Source organism: Panthera tigris, chromosome A3 (genome assembly GCF_018350195.1).
Source record: "Panthera tigris isolate Pti1 chromosome A3, P.tigris_Pti1_mat1.1, whole genome shotgun sequence".
NCBI classification, from domain to species: domain Eukaryota; kingdom Metazoa; phylum Chordata; class Mammalia; order Carnivora; family Felidae; genus Panthera; species Panthera tigris.
In genome coordinates, this window is record NC_056662.1 from 15,032,587 (window position 1) to 15,060,542 (window position 27,956).

General features: G+C 45.8%; 2 protein-coding genes across 5 annotated transcripts in view; one reads left to right on the forward strand and one right to left on the reverse strand.

The window, feature by feature from the left end:
- On the reverse strand, positions 1-27,101 carry DNTTIP1 (deoxynucleotidyltransferase terminal interacting protein 1). 2 transcript variants are annotated; one of them, XM_042980289.1, is made up of 13 exons: positions 26,997-27,101; positions 26,368-26,438; positions 23,822-23,918; positions 16,616-16,714; positions 10,110-10,178; positions 9,792-9,848; positions 9,482-9,540; positions 8,570-8,615; positions 6,246-6,304; positions 6,083-6,143; positions 2,267-2,338; positions 471-526; positions 1-359 (listed from the first exon to the last, which is right to left on the reverse strand). In XM_042980289.1, the coding sequence occupies exons 1-13, from the start codon at positions 27,099-27,101 to the stop codon at positions 221-223; spliced, it is 990 nt and encodes a 329-aa protein (XP_042836223.1). In that variant the 3' UTR covers positions 1-220. The 2 variants fall into 2 exon arrangements, with proteins under 2 accessions (XP_042836223.1, XP_042836224.1); XM_042980290.1 differs by lacking the exon at positions 26,997-27,101 and adding an exon at positions 26,818-26,901.
- The window catches only part of WFDC3 (WAP four-disulfide core domain 3), a 15,342-nt gene continuing 14,485 nt past the window's right edge, over positions 27,100-27,956 (forward strand). The window contains exon 1 of one of the 3 annotated variants that reach the window (XM_042980291.1): positions 27,100-27,332. In XM_042980291.1, coding sequence (XP_042836225.1) covers positions 27,100-27,332 — 233 coding nt within the window. Of the gene's footprint in view, positions 27,333-27,363; positions 27,788-27,956 lie in introns of those variants that run through there. The other 2 variants (XM_042980292.1, XM_042980293.1) reach the window with 2 other exon arrangements.

Genomic DNA, 27,956 nt, shown 5'->3' on the forward strand with positions numbered 1-27,956 from the left:
TATGTTTATTACAAACTGTTTAATTGCTTCTTAACCCGATAACTTTACAAATATAGAACCACGTGCCATTCTGGGGGTGCTCTGTAATGAGTCACTACAGACTAGCCCAGGCAGTTTAATGCCGCTGAGATCCATCCAGGAGCAGTCCCGGCAGTGGCCTCAGCCATGTGGGGGAGGGCCTTGGGAGGAGGGCTGCCAAGTGTGGCCAGGGGACCCGGCTTCAGGTCTGAGGAGGTGCTTCAACAGCACGATGCTCATGCTCTGTCCGTAGTGTCTCCATGTACTTTCGCATCTTCTCAACCATCCAGGAGGGTAGCACAAAGGATTTCAGCTCCTCCAATTTCAGGTCCAGGCATCCTCTGGAACAGACGTTGAGGAGAGTTGAAGCAAGGGAGGGTATGGGCCCAGGCTCACCCCAAGGGGCTACTGTGATGGGCGGGGAGAGGCAGGGGACAGATGACTGGTTTTACCTGTAGTCATCACTGGCAGCAAGGTCCCGGATGTCCTCCTCAATGAGGAGGTAGGCCTGAGGTGGGAGCAAAGGAGAGTGGTCACTGCCTTTGATTCAATTCAACTCAACAACACTTGATTAAACATGTGCTTACTGTCAGGGCTGGAAGGGAGAGGGGCACGATCTACAATTTAGGAGGGGAGACTGAGTAGGGAGAGACTGGGGAACAGCGCCCTGAGACCACCTTTCACACATACAGAAACTTTATGGGTTAGGGAGTGGGACTGGTGACTTATTTATGGCCCTTTCCTCTTAAAAAAGGCCTCTGAGGTAGCTTAAAATGAAATGGCAAGAGAGCTAGCAAAACACATATGGAAACAGGAAATCAGGAGGAGGAAGCCATATGTTAACTCTAAGAACGAAGATAATCTGGTTTTGAACTTCATGGCAAAAGGGAAAACATGAGAAGCTGCACACACTGCTGTGGTCCTGGGGCCTACGGAACAGCTTTGGCACAATGCCACGGTCTGCAGTGGGAGAGAGCCCTCTCATGAGCTCACCATACAGGGGATGTCATCCGTCACATGAGAAAGTCTTCTGTGAGAGACAGTTCTTTCTGCTCTTATGGTCAGGATTGTGTGTCCCCTGAGGAATCTGTTTTCACCTTATGAGCACTGTGAACTATCTAACAGATGAGGTGTCCTTGAGAAGGGCCTAGAGCTAAATTTGTGAAAACCCATGGAAGTGTGCTGGTTTATCAAGTCAGCAATTAAAAAAAATTAAAAAAAGTCAGCTGCTAGTCTTGCAGCGCCTGGGTGGCTCAGTTGGTTGAACATCCGACTCCGGCTCAGGTCATGATCTCATGGTTCGTGAGCTCGAGCTCAGCATCAGGCTTACTTCTCAGTGCAGAGCCTGCTTTGGATCCTCTGTCCCCCTCTCTCTGCCCCTCTCCTGCTCAAGCTTTCTCTCTCAAAAATAAAAATTAAAAAAGAAATAAAGCTCGTCTTGCTTATCGCTTAACTTTAGATCCTGTCCTTCCTTTTTCCCATCGATTTCTTATTTATGTTATGTTGCGTTTTATGTATCAGTGCTAAGCTCCCTGACATCTTCTTAAACAGGGGGTAGGAATAAGAAGAGTACTAAAAAGAAGATGGTTTTTCCTTGCCAGAAAGGAGATGGCATACTGGTTCGCAAGGCCACTGAGTTCTAACAGGTGCAGTCACAGTGGTGCGACTGAGGCCTCAGGTGGGAGACACTGCACGTGATGAACAAAACCCTGCTACTTTTAGAACACACACAGCGATGATTTTCCCCAAGATTGTTGCTTGATATAAGCTAAGTACTCTTTAAGCAGAGGTGATTCTGGAAAGGGCTGCTAGGTGTGGCAAACAAGTTTTACTGCATGTGCTAACTCCTACTGACAAGAGGTGCTGCCTGGATCACTGTGTTGGGAAGATTCTATAGCTGTGTCTGGTAGAAGAGTGTTGTGATCCACGAGTGCAATCTGTCAATGGGCACATGAGGGGAAAGTAGCGTTAAGTGTGTCTGGTGCTTGACATTTGTAGGCACAGCGAATACAATCTAAATACAAGGGATGATGTGGGAGGCTGAGGGAGTGGTGTGTGGGAAGGGAATCCAGGGATTAAGTCCGACCTTCAGCATGAAGGAATGGGCCGGGCCCTCTCCACCCTGACAAGTCTCCCTTTCCACATTCGTCAGGCTTTGAGTCTCACTGAGTCTCACGTGGAGGTAGGCCGGAACCTCGGTCCCCGGGCTGGGTGGGTCTCTGACATGGCACGTGTGAACAGTGCTTACCATCTTCCCTCCTGTTGCCCGCATGTGATGCTGCTCGGCCAGCCAGTGCTTGTCCTGGGGGTCAGCTGCGTACTGTGAGGGATGAAATCACAGACGTTAGCCTAGTGAGAGGAACTTTTCTCATTTGGTCCCAGAGCCATCTCTTGGTCCCTGAGTAGCTCTTACTAAGAAGACCTCGTCTCAGCCTGGTGGATGTCAGAGGGCTCGCCAACTTCTTCACAGTCAAGTAGAGCTGAGCCCAGGAGGCCAGGGGTCGGGACCCCCATACTAGACCTTTAGCACTTCTAATCCCTACCCCTTCCCTTCTCAGAACACAGAACTCTGGCAACTGGTCAGACTGATGACTACTATTCTAGAGCTTAACTCCTCTTTAAAAAATGACCTGAGGTAGTTTATAACACATGTGAATGGTTATGGTGACCATTATTTTCTAAGACAAAAATCAGGACAGGTCAAGCTCTGGGGGAGGCAGAATAGTACTGCGGTGAAGAACCTGGTTTTGGAATTAGGTTTAAATTCCGGTTCCTGCCCCTTAGTAGATGGTGTCAGCCTGGGCAGTAATTTGCTTGGGACTCGGTTTCTTCATCCGTGAAATGGTGTTCATACTTACCTCATCGGGTGCTCGGTAAGGATAAATGATACAGTGCATAAAAAGTAGGAAAGATAGCACCCGACACAGTAAGTGCTCAATAAAGGTAGGTTTTATAAGACAGGCACAACATTTGAGATAGAGACAAAGCAGAGAAATCTGCATCGTTACCACTCTTTGAGTTTAAATACTTATTTCATTTCCCAAGTAACATAAATATTAATCAGAAAATTTAAAAGTATGCACTTTCTGACCCAGCAATCTCACTTCCAGGGATGTATCCTGCAGAATCACTCACACATGTACACAGGCATATTTGGGAAAGCATTGTGTGTAATAGCAGAACTACTGGGAAAAAATGTAAATATCCATTAATAGCGGAGTAATGAAGTAAGTTATGGAATATCTAGTCTATAAGTTCTACACAGCTGTTAGAAATAAAATGAAGGAGACTTAATTTAATAACATGGACAAATCTCTCAGATATTATCCATAGATTCATAGTGGTCAGCATACTTTTTCTTTTCTTTTTTTTTTAAAGGGCCAGCTAGTAAGTATTTTATTTTATTTTTTTAATTTTTTTTTACATTTTATTTATTTTTGAGAAACAGAGTGAGACAAAGTGGAGGGGCAGAGAGAGGAGACACAGAATCGGAAGCAGGCTCCAGGCTCTGAGTAAGCAGTCAGCACAGAGCCTGATGCGGGGCTTGAACCCACAAACTGTGAGATCATGACCTGAGCCAAAGTCTGATGCTCAACTGACTGAGCCACCCAGGCACCCCAGCTAGTAAGTATTTTAAACTTTGCTGGCCACATACATTTTTGTCACGTATCCTTCATTTTTATTTTTTTAAATTACTTTTTAAAAATATAAAAAACCAGAGTTGGACAAAAATAGGCTATAGGTTGGATTTGGCCCCCAAGCCATGGCTGCTGGTCCTGAATGTTAGCTCTGTGGGACACCTGGGTGGCTCAGTCAGTTAAGCATCTGACTCTTCATCTTGGCTCACGTCATGATCTCACAGTTCGTGGGTTTGAGCTCCAGGTTGGGTTCTGTGCTCACAGCACAGAATTCCTGCTTGGAATTCTCTCTCTCCCTCTCTCCCTGCACCTCTCCTGCACATGTGCTTGTGCACATGCGCACTCTCTCCCTCAAGAATTAAAAAAGAAAGAAAGAAAGAAAGAAAGAAAGAAAGAAAGAAAGAAAGAAAGAAAGAAAAGAATGTTAGCTCTGTGAAGGCAAGGAGTTTTTTGTGTCTGTTTTGTTCACTGCTATGTATCTAGCACCTTGAGAGTGTTTAGCACTCAATAAATATTTGTTCAATGAATGAATTTTGGGGTAAAAAAAATACAATCAGAGAACACTATGTACTTATTTTTTTTTTTAAATTTTTTTTAACCTTTATTTTTGAGACAGAGAGAGACAGAGCATGAATGGGGGAGGGTCAGAGAGAGAGAGAGGGAGACAACACTATGTACTTATATACATATTACGGCTACTGACATATGTATTGTCAAATCACTAAAGGACACACACACACACACACACACACACACACACACACTCCCATGTGTGTGCACAGGGCGGGAACTGAAGGATGCTACCATGTTGGTGGTGGTGGCCTCTAGGGGAGGAGACTCCAAATCAAGGGTGAAGGGAAACTTTGTGTTTTGTTCCCTATTAGCTTCTGTATATTGAGTCTTTTTACAATAAGAATGGGGTGATATATTTATAATAAAAAAAGTTAAAAAGGAAAAAAATTTGAATAATGTGTCAGAAGGACAAGAATGGGCAAAAAATTCAATAAGCAGTTTACAGAAGAAATACAAAGGGATGCATCGAAATGATGCTCGTTGTCACTAACAGAATATAAAGTAAAACAACAAAAACATTTTCCCTCCACTTCTTAGATTGGAAAGATTACAGTGAGACATCACACCCACCAGTAATGAGTGTGGATCGGCAGTTTATTGCAAATGGCGAATCTAAGAATCGAGAATGTCTGCTGGTTACAACGAACATTTGCTGAGCCCTTGCTATGCGCCAGGCATTGCTCCGGGAGTTCACTGCACTCTCTCTTAATTCTGCTCATCCTAAAAGGTTGGTTTGTATCATTTTCTTTTTGTAGATGACAAAACAGACTGGGAAATGTGAAGCCACTTGCTCAAGGTCACCTGGCTACTAAGCGGTGGAACCTGGACTGAAACTCTACTCTTAACCACTGTGCTACTGGAGTTCCAAGTAGGTCCCGGAGCACAGACATGGGAGATAATGCTAGAGGGGTTTTAGAAGAGGTGGAGGTTACAGAAGAGTCAGGCAGAGATACGCCTGGGGGAGGAAGGTCATCAAGCGCAACAGCAGGAGTGAAGGCACTGAAAGGGAAACGAGGTAGCAAGTAGGCATACTGTCCAGGTGCTGAGGAGCCCAGGACGTAAGACTGAAAGACTAGAAGCAAGTCTGCCCATCAGAGAACTTGAACTTGCACAGAATGTAGCACACAGAGCCGTAATTCTGGGACCCCAAAGGAGCCGTGTGGTTCTGGCAAGGGGCACCAAGCCTTATGCACAGGTGCAACATCACCTGTCTTCAACACACACGCCCTACTATCTTTGTAATATATTTGGATGCTTTTGTGACTGAAAAAACATAAATTCATTTAAGGGGGTGAGGGAATTTGTGCCCCTCCCCCATTATTTTCTTAAATAGTAGAGACCAAAGTACCTTTGTTTGAAAAGGATTAGAACTGCTGCCCTGCTTCAATCTCTTTATTTTATAGACAACTGAATAAGGTAGTGGTAAAGAGCTCAAACTTTACCAAAGACAGGCCCGGCCTGGAATCCTGACTCACCACTTACTGGCTGAATAACTTTGGGCAAGTCACTTAGCCATTCTTTACCTCTGGGTTGTTTTTTGTTTTTTGGTTTTTTTCCCTTTGTAAAACAATATAGCAATCCCTATCTTAAAGGATAGTTCCATGAGATAATGTAAGTGCAGCACAAGAAACTGGTACACAATAAGCACACAAAGAAAGTTGCTGTCATTATTGAGATATAGAGTTGTTGAGTAAATTACAAAAGGTAAAGGTTAAGGGCAGAGGGGTGACTAGAACCCAGAAGTCCTGACTCCCAGATCAGTATTTGTTCTAAACTTCTCTGTGCCATCCAGAGCTCCCAACAACCATCTACACACACTGCAAAGGCCTGCCTAACTCCTAGCACTCACCTACCTTAAAGAGGTGCGGGTGCTTGATGTAGATTCTCCCTCTGGTGCCCCCCATCCCCAGGGCCCTGAAAAGGAACAGACGAGTGGTAAGGATTCCAGCAGCTGCAGTCCTAGGAGCAGGCCCCGGAGTTGCCCCCCTCCCTCCGCGCCAAAGCTCTTGGACTTACTTGTTGGCTCGAGATCCCAACACGAAGGTGGTAGATTCATTCAGCCGGGCTGGGTCCCACTATGCAAAAGATAGAGGCGGGTGAGGGTGAGGTGTACCTGGTGGACAGGATGGAAATACTCTTCCTACCATTATCTTTGTCCACTATTCCAAACAGCTGATTCAAGTAACCGAGTACTGACGATATGCTAGACTAAATATTGGGGATAAAGAGACGAGTAAGATACAGTCTGCTCTCCGGGGACCACAGACGTATGTGTAGTAATTATACCACCATGAGACAGGCAGGGGTACAGATGAGGGCCGGGCATGAGGGATGCCAAGGGGGAGAGCAACAGGAAGGCTCCCTTGCAGAGGTAATTCCCAAGTTAATTCTGAAAGGGCGGAGGAGAGGAAGAAAGGGACCAGGATGAATGCAGGAGGGGACAGTGGGCTTGGCGTGCTAGAGAAACCATGAGCAATTCTGTTACACCTAAAGGAGAGGGAGCACAGATTAGCAAGTGGCAACTGATGAGACTGGAGAGAGAGGCAGAGAGGGCTTGAGGCCCTGGTATGCTTCTTTTTGTGGGTCTGTACTTTATTCTGTAGGCCACGGGGAGTTACTGAGGCCTCTAAATAGGGAGAGTCAGATTTGCTTTAAAGACAGCTCACTTGCCCACAATGTGGCTAATGGATTGGAAGTGGCAAGACTGTAGGCAGGGAGCAGTTTAGAGGGTGCTGTCCTAACGTACTTCTGAAAGATGAGGGTCTGAGCTCAGATGGCAGTATGGATGACGAGAAGGGAAGAGGAATGGTGATATATTTGGGAGGTACAATTGTCCAGGACTTGAGGGGATGTAGATGGGAAGGAGGGGGAGAGGGAAAGATGACTCAAGTAGAGAATGTCAAAGAAGGTCTGTGAAGAAAGATTCTGACTGCAATGTGGGATATTTGAAATGCTATGGAAATTCCAGGCAGGGCGTTCTAGCAGGCAGGGTATATAAATTTTACACCAGAAAGAGAGGTATGGGACAAACAAGGGGGTATGGCAATTTCAGGACATACTGAGCCCTGAGTACATCATTCCCAGAAACTTCGGGGGCAGGAGTGGGCCAGGGAGAGAATTCTGAGGAACGCCCATGTATATGGGTCATTGCTGAAGAACTCACGAGAGAGAAGGGATGTCTGGGGAGGAACAGAAAGATCAGGCAAATGCAGGAGCATTTCAATCAAGGGAGCAGAGTTTAAGACGAAAGGCATGGTCACCAGTGTGAGAGCAGAGAAGGCCAGTAATACAGGAGGTGGAACCTTTCTTTTCTTTTCTTTTCTTTTCTTTTCTTTTCTTTTCTTTTCTTTTCTTTCTTTCCTCTTTCTTTCTTTTTAATGTTTATTTATTTTTGAGAGAGAGACAGAGCACGAGAGAGGCAGAGAGAGAGGGAGACACAGAATCCAAAGCGGGCTCCAGCTGTCAGCTTAGAGCCTGACATGGAGCTCGAACCCATAAACTACAAGATCATGACCTGAGCCGAAGTCGGATGCTAAACTGACTGGGCCACCCAGGCGCCCCGGAGGTGAAACATTTCTACACTTGATCTTAGCCAAAAGGCCGAGAAGCAATGGGAGGTGAAACATTTCTACTGGACACAGCCTCAACCAGGACAGAGGAGTTTTCAGGTACCTTACTGGGCTTCCACACATGATTTTATTTGAAGAAAGGATTCTATTGCTAAAAGAGCTTGCAAACAACCGTTCTGGAGGCAACAGAGGCTAATGGTTAAGAGCATAGCCTCTGGTGGCAATGAACCTTGGCTTTGAGACTTGGGTTGACCACTCAGCAGGTATGCGACTCTGAGCATGTCTCTAAGCCTTCACATACGTTCGAGGGTATTAAGTGTATAAGATAACTAGATAAAATAGTTACTTCCCACAAGGTCGTTCACAGGAAAGGAAGCTCAACTACAGAAGCATAACAGAATCTATCTCATAAGATTGTTATAAAGATTAAATGATACTCCTGAAACCAGTATTACACTATATGTTAACTAACTAGAATTTAAATAAAAACTTGAAAAAAAAAAAAGATTAAATGCAATCACATAATCCGTACAAAAGATTTAGTACAGTGCCTGTCACATGTTAAGTATCCTTAGCTCCAATCCCTATTTAAGACCCTTCTGGGAGGCCAGCAGGGGCGTGGATGCAGGGCAGGGGTCGGGGAATTGGGGGATGGCTCTGGAATGGCATTCACAAATACCTCACACACTCGCCCCTTCCCTCATGGTGGGCCCAGAGCCTTGACTGAGTCTCCCTGGCATCGTGGTCACTGCCATGCTCACATAATCATACCTTGGGGCCTTCTCGGCGAATTGGTTCACAGGATTTTGGTTTCCATCTGATTAGAAGGAAAGAAGAAAGGTGACTTCTCCGAGGTGAGGCCCAGGACTGGAGCAGAGCCTGCTGGCGGTGGTGGGAGTTCCTCACATACTCTCACTTTGGCCCTGGCTGTCTTTCCTCCTGGTAACCCACAGGAGGAGGTACGAAGGCAAAAAGCCATTCTAGGACTGGCTCTGATATTACCTAGCCACGCGGACAAGTCCGGGAACCTCTCTGAGCTGCAGTTTTCTCATCTGCGAAAAGGAGAGAACAGCAGCAACTGCCCTCCCTCTCCTGTTTGTGAGCAGCGGGGCTGCTTCGGGAGACCACGCTACGGTACGATGACTTTACTGCTCCGTCTCCTAGACCAGTGGTTTCAAGCTGTCCCCGTTGTTCCCAACCCCACCCGTGCGGCTCTATCAGGCTTCCATGTAAAGTTTTGTTTGAAAGAAAGATTCTGCTGCTTCAAAAACCGTAGCGCAATTTTGTTGATTATTAGCTGTGGGACCCTGGACAGAAATTCTCTGAGTCTGTCTCCTTACTTGCAAAAGTAACTATACCTTCACTACAGGGTGGCTGTAAGGATGAAAAGGTAAAGTACATAAGGTGTTTAGACCAGTTGTGGCACCTTATGAGCATTTAATATATACTAACAATAAAAACAGCTCTGGTATTTAATCAAGCTGGGCTGAACAGTTCTGGGGCAAAAGCAGGATAAAACAGTGTCCCCCCTTTGCTGCCTTCTTTCCCCAGCCCTCAAACCAGACTAACCCTCCTCCCTGGTGACTCAAACGCTGGGTCTGATTTTGGCAGGCAGAACTCTGGCCTGTCCCCCTCCAGGCCCACTCCCTCCCCGTTCTCACCACACCGCTGGCCCCTACTCACACCATGCCGGCAGCCGCCCGGTCATTTGACAGCATGTGTCCAGGAGGCCGTCCCTTCCTCTGCCGTAAAGAACAGCTGTCAGAGGCCTGACCCTGTGGGAAGCCCTACCCCGTGCCACTGGCAGGTCCAGGGTCACTTGGTGGGAGATGGTTTTCCAAAGAGACCAAATGAGAGTGAACAGGGAGAGTAACAGTCTCCAGGGGCCCTGCCTCTTATGCTAGATAGGCTCCACGGTGCACGGAGGAGGCCCTCTACCTTCTTCTGGACTTGTAGGGCCTTTTCCCAGCCAGAAAATGGGGAGATGGTTTACCTTTTTGGGAATGGGGCTTCCTCGATGGGCACATTCTTCTTCTGTCTGTCGGCCACGCTGGAGGAAAATGGAAGGGAGGAGTCAGTGAGAGGCCAGAGCATGGGAGCTGCAGGTCCCCAGGGGCTGCAGAAGCCAGAGCCTGGGACTACACCCTCCAGCCCCTCCCTGGACCAGGCTTCAGAAGCTCTCCCAATGATGCTATTTGGACCTGGTCCTATAAACAGGTAACACGTGGAACCTCCCTGGGCCCACAGAGTTCACCTGCCTCCCAGCCTCATTGGTCTCCCCATGCAACACCCCAGACACAGTGAGTCTGACCTTTATCCCTGGAAGTTCATGGGTCAATCTGGGTATTACTTTTTCTCCATCTGAAAACAGTAGTTTAGCCTGAAGGGAAAAGACCAAGGTGTTAACAGTTATTATTTTGGTGGATAACAGCTAGGTTAAAACTCCAAACTGGGTTGAAAATTTTTCATGATCAGTACAAAGGCACCCCAAGATATACATATAAACAGAGACCTATTTTTTAAAATAATTAAGTACGGTTGACCCTTCGAATTGTGTAGGTCTACTTACACACAGATTTTTCCCCATAAAAACAGTACAGTACTGTAAATGTATTTTCCTTATAATTTTCTCAATAACATCTTCTTTTCTTTAGCTTATTTTATTGTTAAGAATACAGTATATAAAACATACAACATACAAAATGTGTTCATCAACCGCTGATGTTATTGGTAAGGTTTCAGTCAATAAAGGTGTTAGTAGTTAAGTTTTTGGAGTCAAAGTTTATAATATGTGGGGGCATCTGACTGGCTCAGTTGGTAGAGTGTGGGACTCTTGATCTCAGGGTAGTGAGTTCGAGCTCATGTTGGGTGCAGAGATTACTTAAAAAATTTTTAAAAAAATGTTTTATCTATTTCTGCAAAGAGAGAGAGGGACAGAGAATATGAGTGGGGGAGGGGCAGAGAGAGGGGAACACAGAAGATCTGAAGCTGGATCCACGTTGACAGCAGAAAGTCCATGTGGGGCTCGAACTCACAAGCTGTGAGATCATGACCTGAGCCGAAGTCGGATGTTTAACCGACTGAGCCACTCAGGTGCCCTGAGATTACTTCTAAAAACAAGTTTATATGTGCATTTTCTACCACAGGAAATTGGCGCCTCTCATCCCTGCCTGTTCAAGGGTCAACTGTAATTAATGATCATTGATGAAAAATTAGAAAACTATGTAAAAAAAAAAAAAATCAAACTTGAAATTTCCCATATGCACAGGCTACTGTTAATATTTCAATGTAAATTCCTCATTACTCTTTTCCTTGTAAATATATACTATATATTTTTCCTAACTAAATGCATTAATACAATACATATTACTTCATAAGCCACTGCTTTTCATTTAATAAATATTTGGCACCAAGTATAGACGTGCTGGGGACATAGTAGTAAATAAATAGCACCTGCAAAGTCCCTGCTCTTGTGGAGCTCACACTCTGTGGGCAATCTGGAAGTAAGGAAATCAACAAACATACAAACAAGGTAATTTCAGATCATGATAAATGCTCTGGAGAAAAAAAGTCCAGGCAGATGTGACAGACGATTAGCAGAGGGGAGGCTGTTCGGCGAAGGCAGCCTTCTGGGCTGGGCAGGAGGAGGAGGAAGAGGGAGAGGGGGAGGAGGGAGAGGGGGAGGAGGGAGAGGAAGCAGCAGTTAGAAGAAAAGCTGAGGGGAAGCATGTCAGCAGCAGGGAGGAGTGCAAGAGCACCAAGGTGGGAACAGACTTGGCCCGTGTGAAGAAAAAGATGGCCTGGCAAATAATGGGCAGAGGACAGAGGGGTGAGTGAGGAGCCCTATAGTCATGTGAACACCCGTGTTCATGTGAGCGGCATTTGACAGGCCTGGGCACTCCCCTCTTCTGGAAACTCTTTCCTACAGGCTCCTGTGGCCACACTTCCCTGGTTTTCCTCCTACTTGTGTGGCCACTGTCTCTCAGCCTTTTCTGCTGGCTCATCTCCCGCAATCTGGTTCATTCTATCTTCGTCCATTTGGTATTCTATCTACTCTCATCATGTTCACAGCTCCACTTAACATCTATAAAGTGACGACACCATAATTAAAAAAAAATTTTTTGAGTAGAGTTGACACACAATAGAGTTGACACACTATGATTTTCTCTCTTCAGCTGTGGCTTCTCCTTTGAGCTACAGATTTATACAACAGTCTGTCTGATGTCTATGCGCTGAGGTCCCCAAATCTGCTAAGTCTGAACTCATGACCTCCTCCAAACGCTGCAGTGTAGGGTGCATAAGTCTCCATGTGAAATTATGTGCATATTTTGTGGTAATTTCATTCATACCTGTCTGCCCTAACCAGGCTGTCAGTTTTATGAGAGCAGGAACCCTGCCTGTTCATTTGCCATTTGTTCCTTTGTTTCCTCATTCATTCATTCATTCATTCACTCACTCACTCACTCACTCACTCACTCACTCACTCACGCAACCACTCAACACTTTGTGTACACATATTACGAGTCATAGTCTCAGGCTGGGAATACTGCAGCGGACAAGATCAGGCCTCAACTCTTGCAAAGCTCAAGCTTTTAGCAGAGGTGGGGGTGGAAAGGGAGACAGGAAGTAGGTGCACGAACTATTAATAATTTCATATTGAAATAAATGGTAGAAATAAACAAGTAAGGTGACAGAGATTAACTGGAGGTGAGGAAAGGAGTGAGATGGGGTGCTACTTTAGATGGAGGGGCCAGGAAAGGCCTCTCTGATGAGGCAATATTTGAGCCAAAGCTGAAGAAAAGGAGGCACCTATATAAAGAGTTAAGGATAGAACATGCTGGGCAGTGAGAACAGCAGGTGCCAAGGTGCTGAGCTTGGTGTACTGGAGAAGCAGAAAGGACTCCAGTACAGCTAGAAGATAGCCAGCGAGGGAGTGGTGGGATGAGATGAAGTTAATGGAGCTAGTGGAGGTAGGGAGGGCTCTGTGGATCACGTTAAGGCATCAGGGTTTTACTCTGCCTGCGGTGGGAAGTCACTGGGCTTTAAAGAGGAGAGCAACGCAATCTGGTTCACCTTTAAAGAGAAAGGTCTGGCTGCCGTGAGAGTGGACCGGAAGAAGGCAAGGGGGGAGGCAGCTCCGGGCTCAGATACACATTTGAGAATCATCAGCAGTTAAACTGCTTCAAAGCCACAGGACTGGAGGGAATCACCTAGAATGAGAGTGAGCCGCAGAAGAGAAGGGGTCTGAGGACTGAATTCACGAACGCACCAATGGTTAAGAGGGCAGGTAGAGAAGGTGAGCTGGTCCAGGGAGCCGAGGAGGAGCGGACGCAAAGTCAAGGCACTGGAGAGGAGTGTTCGAAGAAACATGAAATGACCCCCTGGCACAAACGCTACCAAGAAGTAAACTGAGGACACTTCGGGTCCAGAGGATCTGACAACATGGAGGTTACTGGGGACCCTGATATGGGAGGGGTTTTGGTGAAGTGGTGAGGAATGGCACCGAAACAAAGTGAGTGAAAGAATGAACAGCAGGTGCAAAGTGGAGCCAGTGACAGCCTCCTTTCCCAAAGTCTAGCTCTAAGAGGGAACAGGGTGGCAGCTGAAGGAGACTGCGGGCTCAAGGGTGGTCTGTTTTTGTTCCTCACTGCATTCCCCGTGCCCCCATGAGTGAACACACATAGGTGAAAACATACATAGGGAGAAGAAGAAAATGCACCAAAACGTTAATATGAGTTACTGCTGGTAGGGAGATCAGGAGGAATTTGAATTTTCTTCCTCATAATTTATTCTAATTTTAACATAAACCAGCAGCAGGTAACATTTACTGAGTCTTGGTTGCTGACTGAAATGTTTTCAGAGTACCACCACATTTAAACCTCACAACAATCCTATGAGGTAGCACCTCTCTACTCACTTTGCAGATGAGAAAATGGAGATTCAGTGAGGTGAGGTAACTTGCCTAAAGTCACACAGTGAGTCCAGCCAGCACTCATATCTGGATGGTGTAAATCAAGAAAAAGCCTGCCTTCTTAACTACTATGCCAAATTGTTAATGGATGTATATTACTTGCATAAATAGAATGAACAAATAAAAACAACTGCTGTGCAAAATAAAATGAAGGACACAAAAAATGCAAGGCAATGGGCTATTGCTAAGATCAGCCATTTCTCCCTAAGAAATCGCCATAAAGGGATAGCTAAGGAGATTAGGGAACATGACTGAGATGGTAAATGTCGGTAACAGAAGTGCAAACAGGCAAATCAAGTCTTAACCCAAACAAACTAAAAACCCTACTCTAATTATATCATGTCCAATGTGAAGAATCTTTGCATGTAATGAAGTTCTGCGTGCAGTTTAGACAAGGGGACCCCAAAGAACTTCCGAGTACCTGGCCACCAAAAACTAGGTTCTGTTGTAAGGCAGTTGTGTATTACATTTACTATTTTTTTAAAAATGTTTTTAATGTTTATTCAGTTTTTGAGACACAGAGAGAGAGCATGAGCAGGGGAGGGGCAGAGAGAGAGGGAGACAGAATCTGAAGCAGGCTCCAGGCTCTGAGATGTCAGCACAGAGACCGAGATGGGCTCGAACTCACAAACCGTGAGATCATGAGCTGAGCTGAAGTCGGATGCTTAACCGAGCCACCCAGGCGCCCCTTACATTTATTATTTTTATTTTTTTAAGATTTTATTATTTTTTAAAGTAATCTCTACACCCAACGTGGGGCTTGAACCCATAACCCCAAGATCAAGACTCGCACACTCTACTGACTGAGCCAGCCAGGGGTCCCTAAGGCAGGCGAGTGTTGTAATTATGGATAGAACTCCCATGTATTTAATATCTAGTATGTTCTGCGTCAGTAGTGTATGTATATTTTCTCATTTAATCCTTACAGCAAACCTTGGGGGTAGGGGGGTGGGATTCTTACTCCTAATTTTAGGAATAAGGAAACTGAGGAACAGAAAGGTCAAAAGACTTGTTCAAAGTTTCTTGATTCGTCTCGTTTCAAGATGGACTTTGGGCTTTCTACCTTCCTGTGCTCGAATTCCTGTGCTCTGATCATATACCTTCTGTTCCACATGCTAGCTTCCCAGTCCCATCAATCCCAGCAAGGGGGGAGTCCACAAGGTGGACATGGGGATTCAGGAGACTGGAAAGGTGAAACCATTCGTGGAGTACAGACTATGCCCAGTTCACTTTAATCTCATCTTTCATGGGGACTCAGGCATAGTTTCACACATTTCCCTTCCAATCTCCTCTTGGCAGCCAGAGTGATCTTTCAAAATGCAAATCTCATTAGGCGGCTCTTTTGCTTAAAACACCATAGTACAATTCAGTTTGCAGTGCTCTGCTTGATTTGGCCTCTGCTTACCCTTCCGACCTCATCGAGTATTTTCTCCACCCTCTGAAAATCAGCAACCCTGCCTGCTTTCCATCCCTTAGATGTACTCCACTCCCTTACCTTGTAGTGTACTCTCTCATGGCCTCCCACACTCACAGCACTTCGAACAGTTTGTAATCCTAGGTCTATTGTATGATTACTGGAGTAACATCAGGGATCTGGGGGTAAGGACCATGTCCATCTGGCACAGTGCTGTCGGGGCATGGCACAGAAATGGCACACAGTGGGCTCTCAATACATATTACCTGAAGCGAAAAATAAACTAAAAAAAAAGCATTCTAGGGGGCACCTGGGTGGCTTACTTGGTTAAACGTCCGACTTCGGCTTAGGTCATGAACTCATGGTTTGAGAGTTCAAGCCCCACATCAGGCTCTGAGCCTGCTTGGGATTCTCCCTCTCTCTCTCTGCCCCTTCCCCCTCCCCAAATAAATCAACTTAAAAAGAAAAAAGCATTCTGGGATGCAACTGAGACTGAAGGTTTATTAATTTAATCTTGATTTGGTTCAAACTTATAGTAACGTTAGCAAACTGCCAGGTTTTATTACCAGCAGACGTTACAACTGATTATATACTACAGACCCAGAGTGAATTAATGAATTGGCCTCCTGGGAGTTTGGCTAGCTTAAATGTGACAGACCATGAGAAGCAGATCAGCTTTCACTGCACTGGTGGATGGAATCTTGTCCTCTCGAGGCTGAGGCTCCGGCCCTGGTCTTGCTCTTTTCTGAGGCTGTGCCTGAGCAGCTGGCCAGCCAAGCACCCAGAAGACATCACTCTCTCATGTCTGAGAATCGTCCTCACACGACTAAGCTCAAACTAGCCTCTGTGCCTCTGAGTATGAAAAAATTTCCATCTCTGATACCTAGTGGTTTCACAGTCGAGCACAAAATCCGGGTGATGCTGACAATTCCTATTAGTAAGAACAGCTGACACATGCAAACAGGTTCACTTCTATCTTGGGAACACAGCCATATTTATAGACCTGATGTCATGCCTCCTGACCACACCCTGAGAGGCAGAAAGGGTGACAGTCTCCATGATGCCAAAAGGGGCTGTAACTACTTGAAGAGTTAAGTCACCAAGTATTTGCAGAGGTGAGACAGTCCTTAGCTATTCTAACTCTTGCTTATCCTGAACCACAGTTTCTTCTTCTGTAAACTAGGGATGAAAATATGCTTTCTGGGATGTCAATGAACTAATACATGTGAAAGTATCTATCACAGAGCCTGGCACATGGGAGCCACTTCCCTCCTCTCTGCCAGCAGCAGCTCTAAGCCCTAGATGGATATTAGTGGCTTGTCAGGCACCACACCCCCCGCTCCCCCAAATACCATGAACGAAGTGATCACATTTCTTAATAGAGCCCCAAGGACTAACCCTGTGCCTACATCTCTTGCCCCTTTGGTCTCACCTGCTCCAGGCAGCTCCGACAGGCCTCCTGGATCAGCTGCTCTGCGTCCACTTCTTCCCCCACATTGTCTCTCACATTCAGTGCTGCCTTCTGGAAGAACTAGGGGGAAGCAGAACAGAGGACAAGGTCAGAAGACCTGCTAATTTGCATCAACTTGAAGGAAATGGAATATAAAAGAGAAGCTTTTGTCTTACCCTCATACAGAAGGGAAAGGGATTATGAATGTGGCTTTGAGATCAGACAGATTTATTAAAAAAATTTTTTTTAAATGTTTATTTTTGAGACAGAGGGAGATAGAGCGCGAGTGGGGGAAGGGCAGACAGAGCAGGAGACACAGAATCCGAAACAGGTTCCAGGTTCTGAGCTGTCAGCACAGAGCCCGATGTGGGGTTCGAACTCACGAACCATGAGATCATGACCTGAGCCAAAGTTGAACGCTTAACCAACTGAGCCACCCAGGAGCCCCAAGATCAGACAGATTTAGAGTCAAATCCTAGGTTCCTCACTTTATTCTCTCTTAAGGAGGGAAATAATCATGGAGATGCCCAAAGGATGGTCATTACAGCATTAATGTGTAAGCAGTACAAAACCAAAGAATAACTTAAATGTCCAATTACTGCTCAAATAAATTGTGGTATATCCATACCAGGAAGTAGTGTGCAAATATTAAAAACCACAGTAAGAAAAGGGGCGCCTGAGTGGCTCAGTCAGTTAAGCGTGTTGACTCTTGGTTTCAGCTCAGGTCATGATCTCATGCTGGTGAGTTCGAGCCCCGCATCGGGCTCTGTACTGACAATGTGGAGCCTGCTTGGGATTCTCTCTCAGGGACCCTCTCTCTGCCTCTCCCCTGCTCACACTGTCTCTTCTCTCTCAAAATAAATAAATAAACTTAGAAAAGAAAAAAAAGATTCTCTCTCTCCCCCCCTCTGTTCCCCTCTACTGCTGTTTCTAAAATTAAAAAAACAATCCCTTTCCTTTCCTTTTGAGAAAGAGAGCAAACAGGGGAGGGGCAGAGAGAGAGAGAGGGAAACAGAATCGGAAGCAGGCCCCAGGCTCTGAGCTGTCAACACAGAGCCTGATGTGGGGCTCAAACTCACGAAACATGAGATCATGACCTGAGCCGAAGTGAGACGCTTAACCAACTGAGCCACCCAGGCGCCCCGAGAATATATTTTTGACATGACAAGGCATTCAAGACATGTTGCTAAGTGAAGGGAGCAAGGCATCAAACAGTTTTGTATAGAGTGAGTCTATTTATGTAAAACAGCACAAAGCAAACACAGACAAAAGAACTATAAAAATTTTATTAAAGTAACAGTGGTGATATTATGGATGACTGTTCTTTCTTTTTTTTTTTTTTTTTTTGCTTATCTATAGTCTCTCAATTTTTACAATGTACCTGTATTACTTTGTATAGGAAAAGAGGAACAGCCCAGGCCAGGAAAGATCCCGAGCGTAGAAGGTCCTCACTGAATTTTTTGCCCTATCTGAAAGAAATGTGTGGGATGGACAGCATGAGACCTGGCCAGGGCCCCAGGACACCAGAAGTCCCAATCAGCTGGGGAAAGGGAAGGCAGAAGGTTCCTCTATGGGGGAAGAGGGAGAGCTGGAGCCTGAAAACACTGAGGGACAGGTGATGAGCGGCCTCAGATGGAGTCACTGAGAGAACACATTCACAGTAAGAGTCCAAGTTGTGTCCTAAAAGAGTGTTACAGAAAAATGCTGGCATCTATAATCACTGCTCCTACTGTGGGAACGTACTTTCTTTCTTTTCTTCTTTTTTTTTTATTTTAAGTAGGCTTGGGGCACCTGGGTGGCTCAGTCAGTTGAGCGTCCGACTTCAGGTCATGATCTCGCAATTCATGAGTTCGAGCCCTGTGTTGGGCTCTTTGCTGACAGCTCAGAGCCTGGAGCCTGCTTCGGATTCTGTGATTCCCTCTCTCTCTCTGCCCCTCCCCCACTTGCACTCTGTCTCTGTCTCTCAAAAATGAATAAATGTTAAAAAATTTTTTTTTTTAATTTTAAGTAGGCTCCGTGCCCCCCAACTTAGGGGCCTTGAGATTAAGAGTCATGTGCTCTACTGAGTCAGCCAGGCACCCTCAAGGAGATATACTTTCATTTTATTTTATTTAAAATAATTTTTGAAAAATGAATCTATCAGTATCTGTATTCAGCTATTTTTTTTTTTTAATGTTTGTTTATTTTTGAGAGAAAATGAGCAGGGGAGGGGCAGAGAGAGAGGGAGACACAGAATTCGAAGAAGGCTCCAGCCTCTGAGCTGTCAGCACAGAGCCTGGTGCTGGGCTCGAACCCATGAACCATGAGATCATGACCTGAGCCAAAGTTGGGTGCTTAACTGACTGAATCACCCAGGTGCCCCCCCCCCTGCTTTTTGAGTTTATTTTATTTATTTTGAGAGACAGAGAACAGGAGGGAGAGAAAATCCTAAGCAGTCTCCACACTGTCAGCATGGAGTCTATGTGGGGCTCAAAATCATCAATGGTGAGATCATGACCTGAGCTGAAATCAAGAGTCAGATGCTTAACCAACTGAGTCACCCAGGCACTCACATTTTATATTTGGCAAGGCCAAATGCCTGATATTATTAATGTCCAGCCAAGGAAAAGAGTGAGAAAGTGTGGATTAGAAATCTCACGAGATGAAGAGGAAAATTCTTCAGGCCAAATTAAATGAATGGTCACAGTTTCACTTTAGAACAAAACCCTAAGAACTAGAGATTAATGTTGGTATTCAGTGTTGAGTATTGGCTAAGTGAAAGCTAGTTAAAACAGTCTGGATTCTTTACAGCCAGCAGGGGAGATGGCAGTGTGATGAATATACAGGGGTGACTGTAAGTGATCTCTGGACCTGAGAATGAAATTTGGTCCTGAATAAGGTGTTCGCAAATGCTGCTGGGAGAAATACAAAATTGTACAACCCTCTGGAGAGAAATTTTTCTCGGGGCAAAAAATGTTTTCCTTTCTATCCACCAATTCCATCGCTAGAAATTTATCCTCCAGAAAAACTCTCACAAGCGAATAAAGATGTATACTCAAAGTGTTCAGTGTAGCACTGTTTGTAATAGATAAAAATTTGAAATAATCTGAATGTTCTTGAGACTATCTAGTTGTGGTACATCCATACAATATACTATTCTGCAACTATTATAAAAGAATCAGGTGGGGCACCTGGGTGGCTCAGTCGGGTTAGGCAGCCGCCGACTTGATTTTGGCTCAGGTCATGATCACACGGTTTGTGGGATTTCACTTCGCTGACAGTGGGGAGCCTGCCTGGGATTCTCTCTCTCTCCCTGTCAAAATAAATAAATAAACTTAAAAAAAAAAAAAAGGTATCAGGGCGACGGGGCGCCTGGCTGACTCAGGCAGTAGAGCACGTGACTCTTGACTTCAGGGTCGTGAGTTCAAGACCCAAGGTAGGCACTGGGATTACTTAACAAAAAGAAAAAAAAGAAAAAAAAGAAGAAAAAGAAAAAGAATCAGGGTGAGCTATTATGTACTGACCTAAAAACAGGACCAAATTATATCGTTAAATGAAAATACTGAGTTGCAGAACAGTGTGTGTAAAATGATGCCACATAGTTTTTGAACATGGGTGCGCGCGCACACACACACACACACACACACACACACAAATAAGTATGGGAGACTACGTAGTCACTGTTAACAGTTTGGTATCTCTGGGAGGTTTAAGTGACTTTAGGTTTTTACTTTTCAAAATATTTGTATTATTTTTTTCCCAATATTTTCTTATGAAAAACTTCAAACGTAAAATTGAAACAATTATTCAATCAGTGACTAGCTAACATCTACCATGTCGAGTCTATAATTAACATTGTGTTACATTTGCTATAACATATCTATTTATTCATCCCTTTGTCCATCAGTCTATTTTATGAACTATATTATTAGGATATTTCTTTTAAAAAGAGGGATGCATTTAGTCATCACACAGATCAATAACGATGAACAGATGAACAATGTCTCAGATAAGATCAGTCGTGGCTAGAAGTTACTACCCTAAACATTTTTAAAACAATGGATAGACAGAAGAGGTCAATCAACAGTGTGAACTTATCTGAAGCAGTGATATAATCAAGTCTCTTAACTGAAAACAAGGGTGATAAGGAGATATACATTTTTTAAGTTTATTAATTTATTTTGTGAGACAGAGAGCACGAGGTAGGGGAGGAGCAGAGAGAGAGAGAGGGAGAGAGAGAATGGGGGGGGGGGGCAGGGGGTGGAGCAGAAAGAGAGGAAGAGAAAGAATTCCAAGCAGGCTCTGTGCTGTTAGCCCAGAGCTGGATGTGGGGCTCGATAACACAAACCATGAGATCATGACTCGAGCTGAAATCAAGAGTCGTACGCTTAACCGACTAAGCCACCCAAGTGCCCCAATAAGGAGGTATCTCGACAGACTACATAAGAAGGGAGCGCAGAGCCACAAATTGTGTTCATCCAGCATTTGTCCAGGAGAGAAAGTTCTTGAATCACGGTATCCACTATTGGGAAATGATAAGGAAAGGGCTTTGGAGACCAGCAATCCTGGACTGACTCCTGGCCTAGCCTTTTCCTAGTGGATTAACCTCTTTACTTCTGCATATGTAAACGTGTGCAGGCGTGAGAATACATGGTGCATTCTGGAACATGCAATATTTGGGGGTAGTAATAACCGGGTATATGGGGAGGTGTGGCTGGGGTCTGATCACAGTGGGCCATATATGCCATGTTAAGGAATCTCGATTTTACCCAGAAGGCAATGGAAAGTCACCGAGGGATTTTAAATGGGGAAGTGACACGCTTAGATTTACACCTTAGATGTCACTGGCAGCTGTATGGAAGGTGAGTTGAAAGAGCGGCAGTTACAGCTAGAGCCTGGGTGAGAGAAGATGAAAGCCTGAACCAAGGCAGAGGCAAGGAAGAAGACGGATGATGAAGGCATGTGTGACGGATGATGAAGTGGAAGGTACACGACTCCGTGACTGGATGGGGAAGGTGAAGGAAAGGCAGAGTTCTTGGTTTCCAGTTTCTAACTGAATGGTAGACCCATTCAAACTTCACACTAGCTCCAAAACTGAGCTCCCGATTCCCTCGCTCGTTCCTGCTTTCCTCATAGTAAGTCAGTGGCAATGCTATTTTCATAGCTGCCCAGGGCAGATAACTCAGAAATTGTTTACTTCTGCTCTTTTACCCCGCACATCTGAATTGTCAGCAAATCTTGTTGGCACCTTTAAAATACACACTAGAATAGAATAGAATAGAATAGAATAGAATAGAATAGAATAGAATAGAATAAAATAAAATAAAATAAAATAAAATAAAATAAAATAAAATACACACAGAATCTGGGGTGCCTGGGTGGCTCAGTCAGTTAAGCATCTGACTTGATTTCGGCTCAGGTCACAGTCTCGTGGTTTGTGGGATTAAGCCCCATGTTGGGCTCTGTGCTGACACAGCTAAGCCTGCTTGGGATTCTCTCTCCCTCTCTCTGCCCCCACCTTCCTCACCCCCCACTCATGCACAAGCATGTGCGTGTGCTCATGGGCTCTCTCTCAAAATAAATAAAAACTTTAAAAAAATGCACATGGAATCCGACTCCCAACACCTTTACTGTTAACACTCAAGCCACTATCATCTCAAGCCTCCTAACTGGTCCTCCTGCAGCTGCTTCTTTTCACATCAGAGTGACCCTTTAAAAATATTCAGATCAGGGGTGCCTGGGTGGTTCAGTCCGTTAAGCATCTGACTTCAGCTCAGGTCATGATCTCATCGTTTGTGAGTTCGAGCCCTGCGTCGGGCTCTGTGCTGACAGCTCAGAGCCTGGAATTTGCTTCAGATTCTGTGTCTCCCTCTCTCTCTGCCCCTCCCTTGGCTCACGCTCTGTGTCTCCCTGTCTCTCAATAATGAATAAACATTAAAAAAATTAAAAAAAAATTCAGATAAGTACTCTGCTCAAAACTCTCCAAGAACTTCTATTTTACTCAGAGTAAACCCCAAAGTCCTTACTGTGGCCTCAAAGATTCTGCATGAACTGGGCCCCTATTTCCTCTCTTATTACCTCTCATTACCCTCCTACTGGCTCAGTTGGTTCTAGCCACACAGGCAACTTTGTTGCTTTTTTTTTTTTTTTCCCAAAGTTTTATTTAATTAATGTCTACACCCAACATGGAGCTTGAACTCATGACCCTGAGATCAAGAGTTGCCAGCCAGCCTTCTCTTCTGAGCCAGCCAGGGGCCCTGACTTTGTTGCTTTGAATGTGCCAAGCACACTCGTGCCTCAGGGATTTTGCCCTTGTTCCCTCTACCTGGACTGCTTTTCCCTGATGTGTCCACATAGCTTGTATTTTCCTCACTTTATTCAAGTCTCTGCTCACGTGTGGCTTTCCTAGATACACTCTATGAACTAGAACTGCTCCCCACCGGTCACTCTCCCCCTTCTCTCTGGTGTTCCTAATGCAGTACATATCAGTTTAAAGAGAACAAGGACACTGTCATTTTGGTCATTGCTACATCCTCAGTGCCTTGAACAGTGCCTGCTATTATGGTGGGTTCTCAGTAAATACTTCTTGAATGATTAAACAAATACAAGAAGAGGAAAAGGTTTAGGAAGAAAAACAGTTCAGTTCTCAATATGCTGAGTTTGAAATATCTATGGGACAATCAGGTAGAGTCATGTGGACGTTTATTTATAGGTCTAGAAAGGAATTTTTAAAATTTTAATTAATTTAGAGATGGAGGGAGGGGGGGAGGAGCAGAGAAACAGGGAGACAGAGAATCCCAAACAGGCTCTGCACCATCAGTGCGGAGCCTGACGTGAGGCTTGAACTCATGAACCATGAGATCATGACCTAAGCCAAAACCAAGAGTTGCATGCTTAACCAAATGAACCACCCAGGTGCCCCCAAAGGAATTTTAAGTAATAATAATGGTGATACTACTAAACAAATAAAAACACTTGTTCGAAGCACAGTGCTGAGCACATTACACTTAAATCATTTTATGCTCATAATGACTTGACAAAGAGGTATTCAAATTACCCCCCAAAGAGGGGAGAAAAGTTCTCAGGGATTCAGAATAGGAGACCTTTACACATCTGTGCACTAGAGAGAGCCAGGGGGATTGTGATGCAGGAAAGACCTGTCCGTGAATCTTTGTCCTTCTTAATTTTTTACTGCTGTGTCCCTCTCACCTTCATGTACTTGTTGAAGACAGTCTGGATCTCCTCATTGATGCTAGGCTGGAGAACAGCTCGGAGGAGGTCCATGGAGATAGCAGGATCTGTGAAACTGCATTCAGGAGGGAGACATAGTTAGGGATCATGTCCCAAACATATCTTTCCTGGTCTGCCCAATTATTGACACAAACTCCTTTATTTATTAAAAAAAAAATTTTTTTAATGTTTATTTATTTCTGAGACAGAGCATGAGTGAGGGAGGGGCAGAGAGAGAGGGAGACACAGAATCAGAAGCAGGCTCCAGGCTCTGAGCTGTCAGTGCAGAGCCTGACGTGGGGCTCGAACCCACGAACCATGAGATCATGACCTGAGCTGAAGTTGGACGCTCAACCGACTGAGCCACCCAGGTGCCCCTATGTTTATTTATTCTTGAGACAGAGACAGAGCATGAACAGGGGAGGGGCAGAGAGAGAGGGAGACACAGAATCCGAAATAGGCTCCAGGCTCTGAGCTGTCAGCACAGAGCCTGACGCAGGGCTCGAACCCACGAACCATGAGATCACGACCTGAGCTGAAGTCGAACGCTCAACCAACTGAGCCACCCAGGCGCCCCTGACACAAACTCCTTTAATGAGAATAATAGATAGCTTCTACTGAAAACAAGCTATGTGCCCAGATGTAGTATGCACTACATAGATGTATGGCTTTATTCCATTTTCATAATAACCTGTGAAATGAGCATTACTTTTCTAAAAAAATTATTTTTTTAATTTACACCCAAGTTAGTTAGCATATAGTGCAACAATGATTTCAGGAGTAGGTTCCTTAATGCCCCTTACCCATTTAGCCCATCCCCCTTCCCACAACCCCTCCAGCAACCCTGTTTGCTCTCTATAAGAGTCTCTTATGTTTTGTCCCCCTTCCTGTTTTTATATTATTTTTGCTTCCCTTCCCTTATTTTCATGTTTTGTATCTTAAATTCCTCATACGATATTTCTTTCTCTGACTAATTTCACTTAGCATAATACCCTCTAGTACCATCCATGTAGTTGCAAAAGATTTCATTCTTTTTTACTGCTGAGTGATACTCCATTGTGTGTGTGTGTATGTGTATGCATATATATATATATATATATATATATATATATATATATATACCGCATCTTCTTTATCCATTTATCCATCGATGGATATTTGAGCTCTTTCCATACTTTGGCTATTGTTGATAGTGCTGCTATAAACATTGGGGTGCATGTGCCCCTTCGAAACAGCACACCGGTATCCCTTGGATAAATGCCTAGTAGTGCAATTGCTGGGTCATGGGGTAGTTCTATTTTTAATTTTTTGAGGAACCTCCATACTGTTTTCCAGAGTGGTGGCACCAGTTTGCATTCCCACCAGTAGTGCAAAAGAGATCCTCTTTCTCCGCATCCTCGCCAACATCTGTTGTTGCCTGAGTTGTTAATGTTAGCCATTCTGACAAGTGTGAGGTGGTATCTCATTGTGGTTTTGATTTGTATTTGCCTGATGATGAGTGATGTGGAGCATTTTTTCATGTGTCGATTGGCCATCTGGATGTCTTCTTTGGAGAAGACTTTCATGTCTTTTGCCCATGAAATGAGCATTCTTCTTCTTTTTTTTAAAATGTTTTATTTATTTTTGACAGAGAGAGACAGAGCACGAGCGGGGGAGGGGCAGAGAGAGAGGGAGACACAGAATCTGAAGCAGGCTCCAGGCTCTGAGCTGTCAGCACAGAGCCTGATGCAGGGCTCGAACTCACAGACCGCAAGATCATGACCTGAGCCCAAGTCGGACGCTCAACCTACTAAGCCACCCAGGCGCCCCGAATGAGCATTATTCTTAAAGTGTTTTATGAAATACAAAATCTGTATGCTTTAACAAATAGTTTTAGTGAACATCCATTTAATCACTACCCAAGTCAAGAAATATAAGCCACATCCTATAGGCCTATCTTGTACTCTCTCCCTTCACGGAGATAAATACTACTAGCCCCACTTTTTTCTGAACCTCCATGCTATTCTTTCTTTTTAGCAGTATATTCATTAAATTTTTTTAATGTTTATTTATTTTTGAGAGAGAGAGAGAGAGAGAGAGAGAGAGAGAGTAAGTAGGGGACGGGCAGAGAGAGAGGCACAGAATCCAAAGCAAGCTCTACGCTCCGAGCTGTCAGCACAGAGCCCAATGAGGGGCTGGAACCCATGAACTATGAGATCATGACCTGAGCCGAAGTCGGACGCTTAACCGACTGGGCCACCCAGGCGTCCCTCTGGATCTCTTTATAGCCCTCAACCACAGAGCCAGTGAGTGTTAGGGATCTTAGGCACGGTTGAATCCATGACTACCCCTCATTTGGTACATCAGTTCAGAGGAGACAATGACTCAACCAAGGTCACACAGAGTTACAGAATCTTAGTCTCCTCTTTCTTAGTCCAGTGCTCCTTCCAATGGCTCATTATCTCTTCTCAGCTCGGTGCAGTGGGGACCCCAAAGGTGCCATCCAAGCCAATGCCTGGGAGGTAAATACGCAAGACCAGCCTTACCTTGTCGTCATCTGTGAGCGGCGGCCCCTTCGCTGCACCTGCCGGTGCTTTATCATTATGTTCCAAGGGTTCTGTGGGGACCAAGGGAACGGGTGTCACTGAGGTCCATGACACTGGGGTGGAGGGTGGAGATGAACTTAAACGTAAACATCCCCGCTTCTCTGGGACGGGGTTGGCGGGAGGGCAGCGGTTGAAAGGCCCTGCCCGGGAGGGAGGAGGAACTGAAGAAAAGTTTCCTGCCTCCAAAGGTCCCAACCCCACCTTTTCTGGAACGGCAGGAGGAAGGTAACCAGTGTTCACCGAGGGGCTACTCTGGGGCAGGTGGTGTGCTGGGCGCTTTCCTCGTACTTACACCCCATCCCCACAACTTTATGAGGCAGGCACTAATCATCTCCATTTTACAGAAGAGGAAACTGGAGCTCAGGGGTTGGCAGGACTTGCTCACGTCACCTAGCGAGGAAGGCGGCACCAGAATTTGAATCCAGGTCGTTGGACTGCGAAAACGCCAACTCCCTGGGCAGCAGCACCAGCCGCCGCGTTCTCTCACCCGCGGGCCAGGGTCCCGGGAGCCCGAGGCCCAGCCGGCCCGAGCCCAGGCCCAGCCCCGGCCTCCCCGGGGGCGCCCTCACCGTGAGAACCAGCTGCCCCGCTGCGCCCGCGTCGCCCAGGTCGGGGCCGCCCCGCTCTGCCCCGCTGGGTCCCCGCGGCTGCTCGGCGTCGCCAGTGGCCCCCATGGCTCCCCCGGCCCCCACAACTTCAGACCGACTCTACCACCGGCCGGAAAGTGGCCTCGTGACGTCATTGCAGCGCGCCGTTCGCCGGCCCGGAAGCGCGCCGCGGGGAGCTGCGGCGTTTCCATGGGAACCAAACGGCCGCGACTCGCCAGGGTCTGAGACGCCTACAGGCGCTGAGTGCGCGGTCGCCGGGGCTGCGTCCGGGGCGGGGCCGCGCCTCCCGTGTGGGCTGTGGGTGTTTGGTCCCGGAACGCTCCCCGTTGGGTCAAGGCCGGTGGAGAAGTGTGGGGCAGGAGGAGGGCAGCAGGCTCCCTGGGCTGGGGTTGGGGAGCGGAGGGGAGCACAGCGGCGCCTACCGTCCAGTCTTTGAAAGCCGTAGAATTTAATATGCCTCGTACTCATCCCCCCGGAATGGAGGGAGTGGGCCTACTACGGGGACCCGATAACCCAACAAGAGGGGCTCTGGCCCGTGCCGTCCCAAACGCTTACCCACCGGGGCCCTCCAGGCCTAGACGCCAGGGGCTGCCTCTAGCATCTGAAGGCATCATAATGAAGGTTGAGTCTTGGGCCGTGGACTCCCCAAGCCCCAGGGAGCTGGGCTTCTATCCCCAGAGGGGTGATTCTGGGATGGGCAGGGGATGCAAGGGGTTAACAGCTATGGAGCTCCTCTTAGCTCTGGCTTAGAGGTAAGAGGTCTGTGAAGAGAACTGGATCGATTTATGGGTGGTAGAGAAAGTTCCTTTTACCAGGTCACAATATGGGGGAGTAAAAAGTACACGAGTTTTACATGTAGAAAGATCTGAGTTCCAATTCAATATGATATGGTGATTAACAACATTGACTATGCAATTGGGC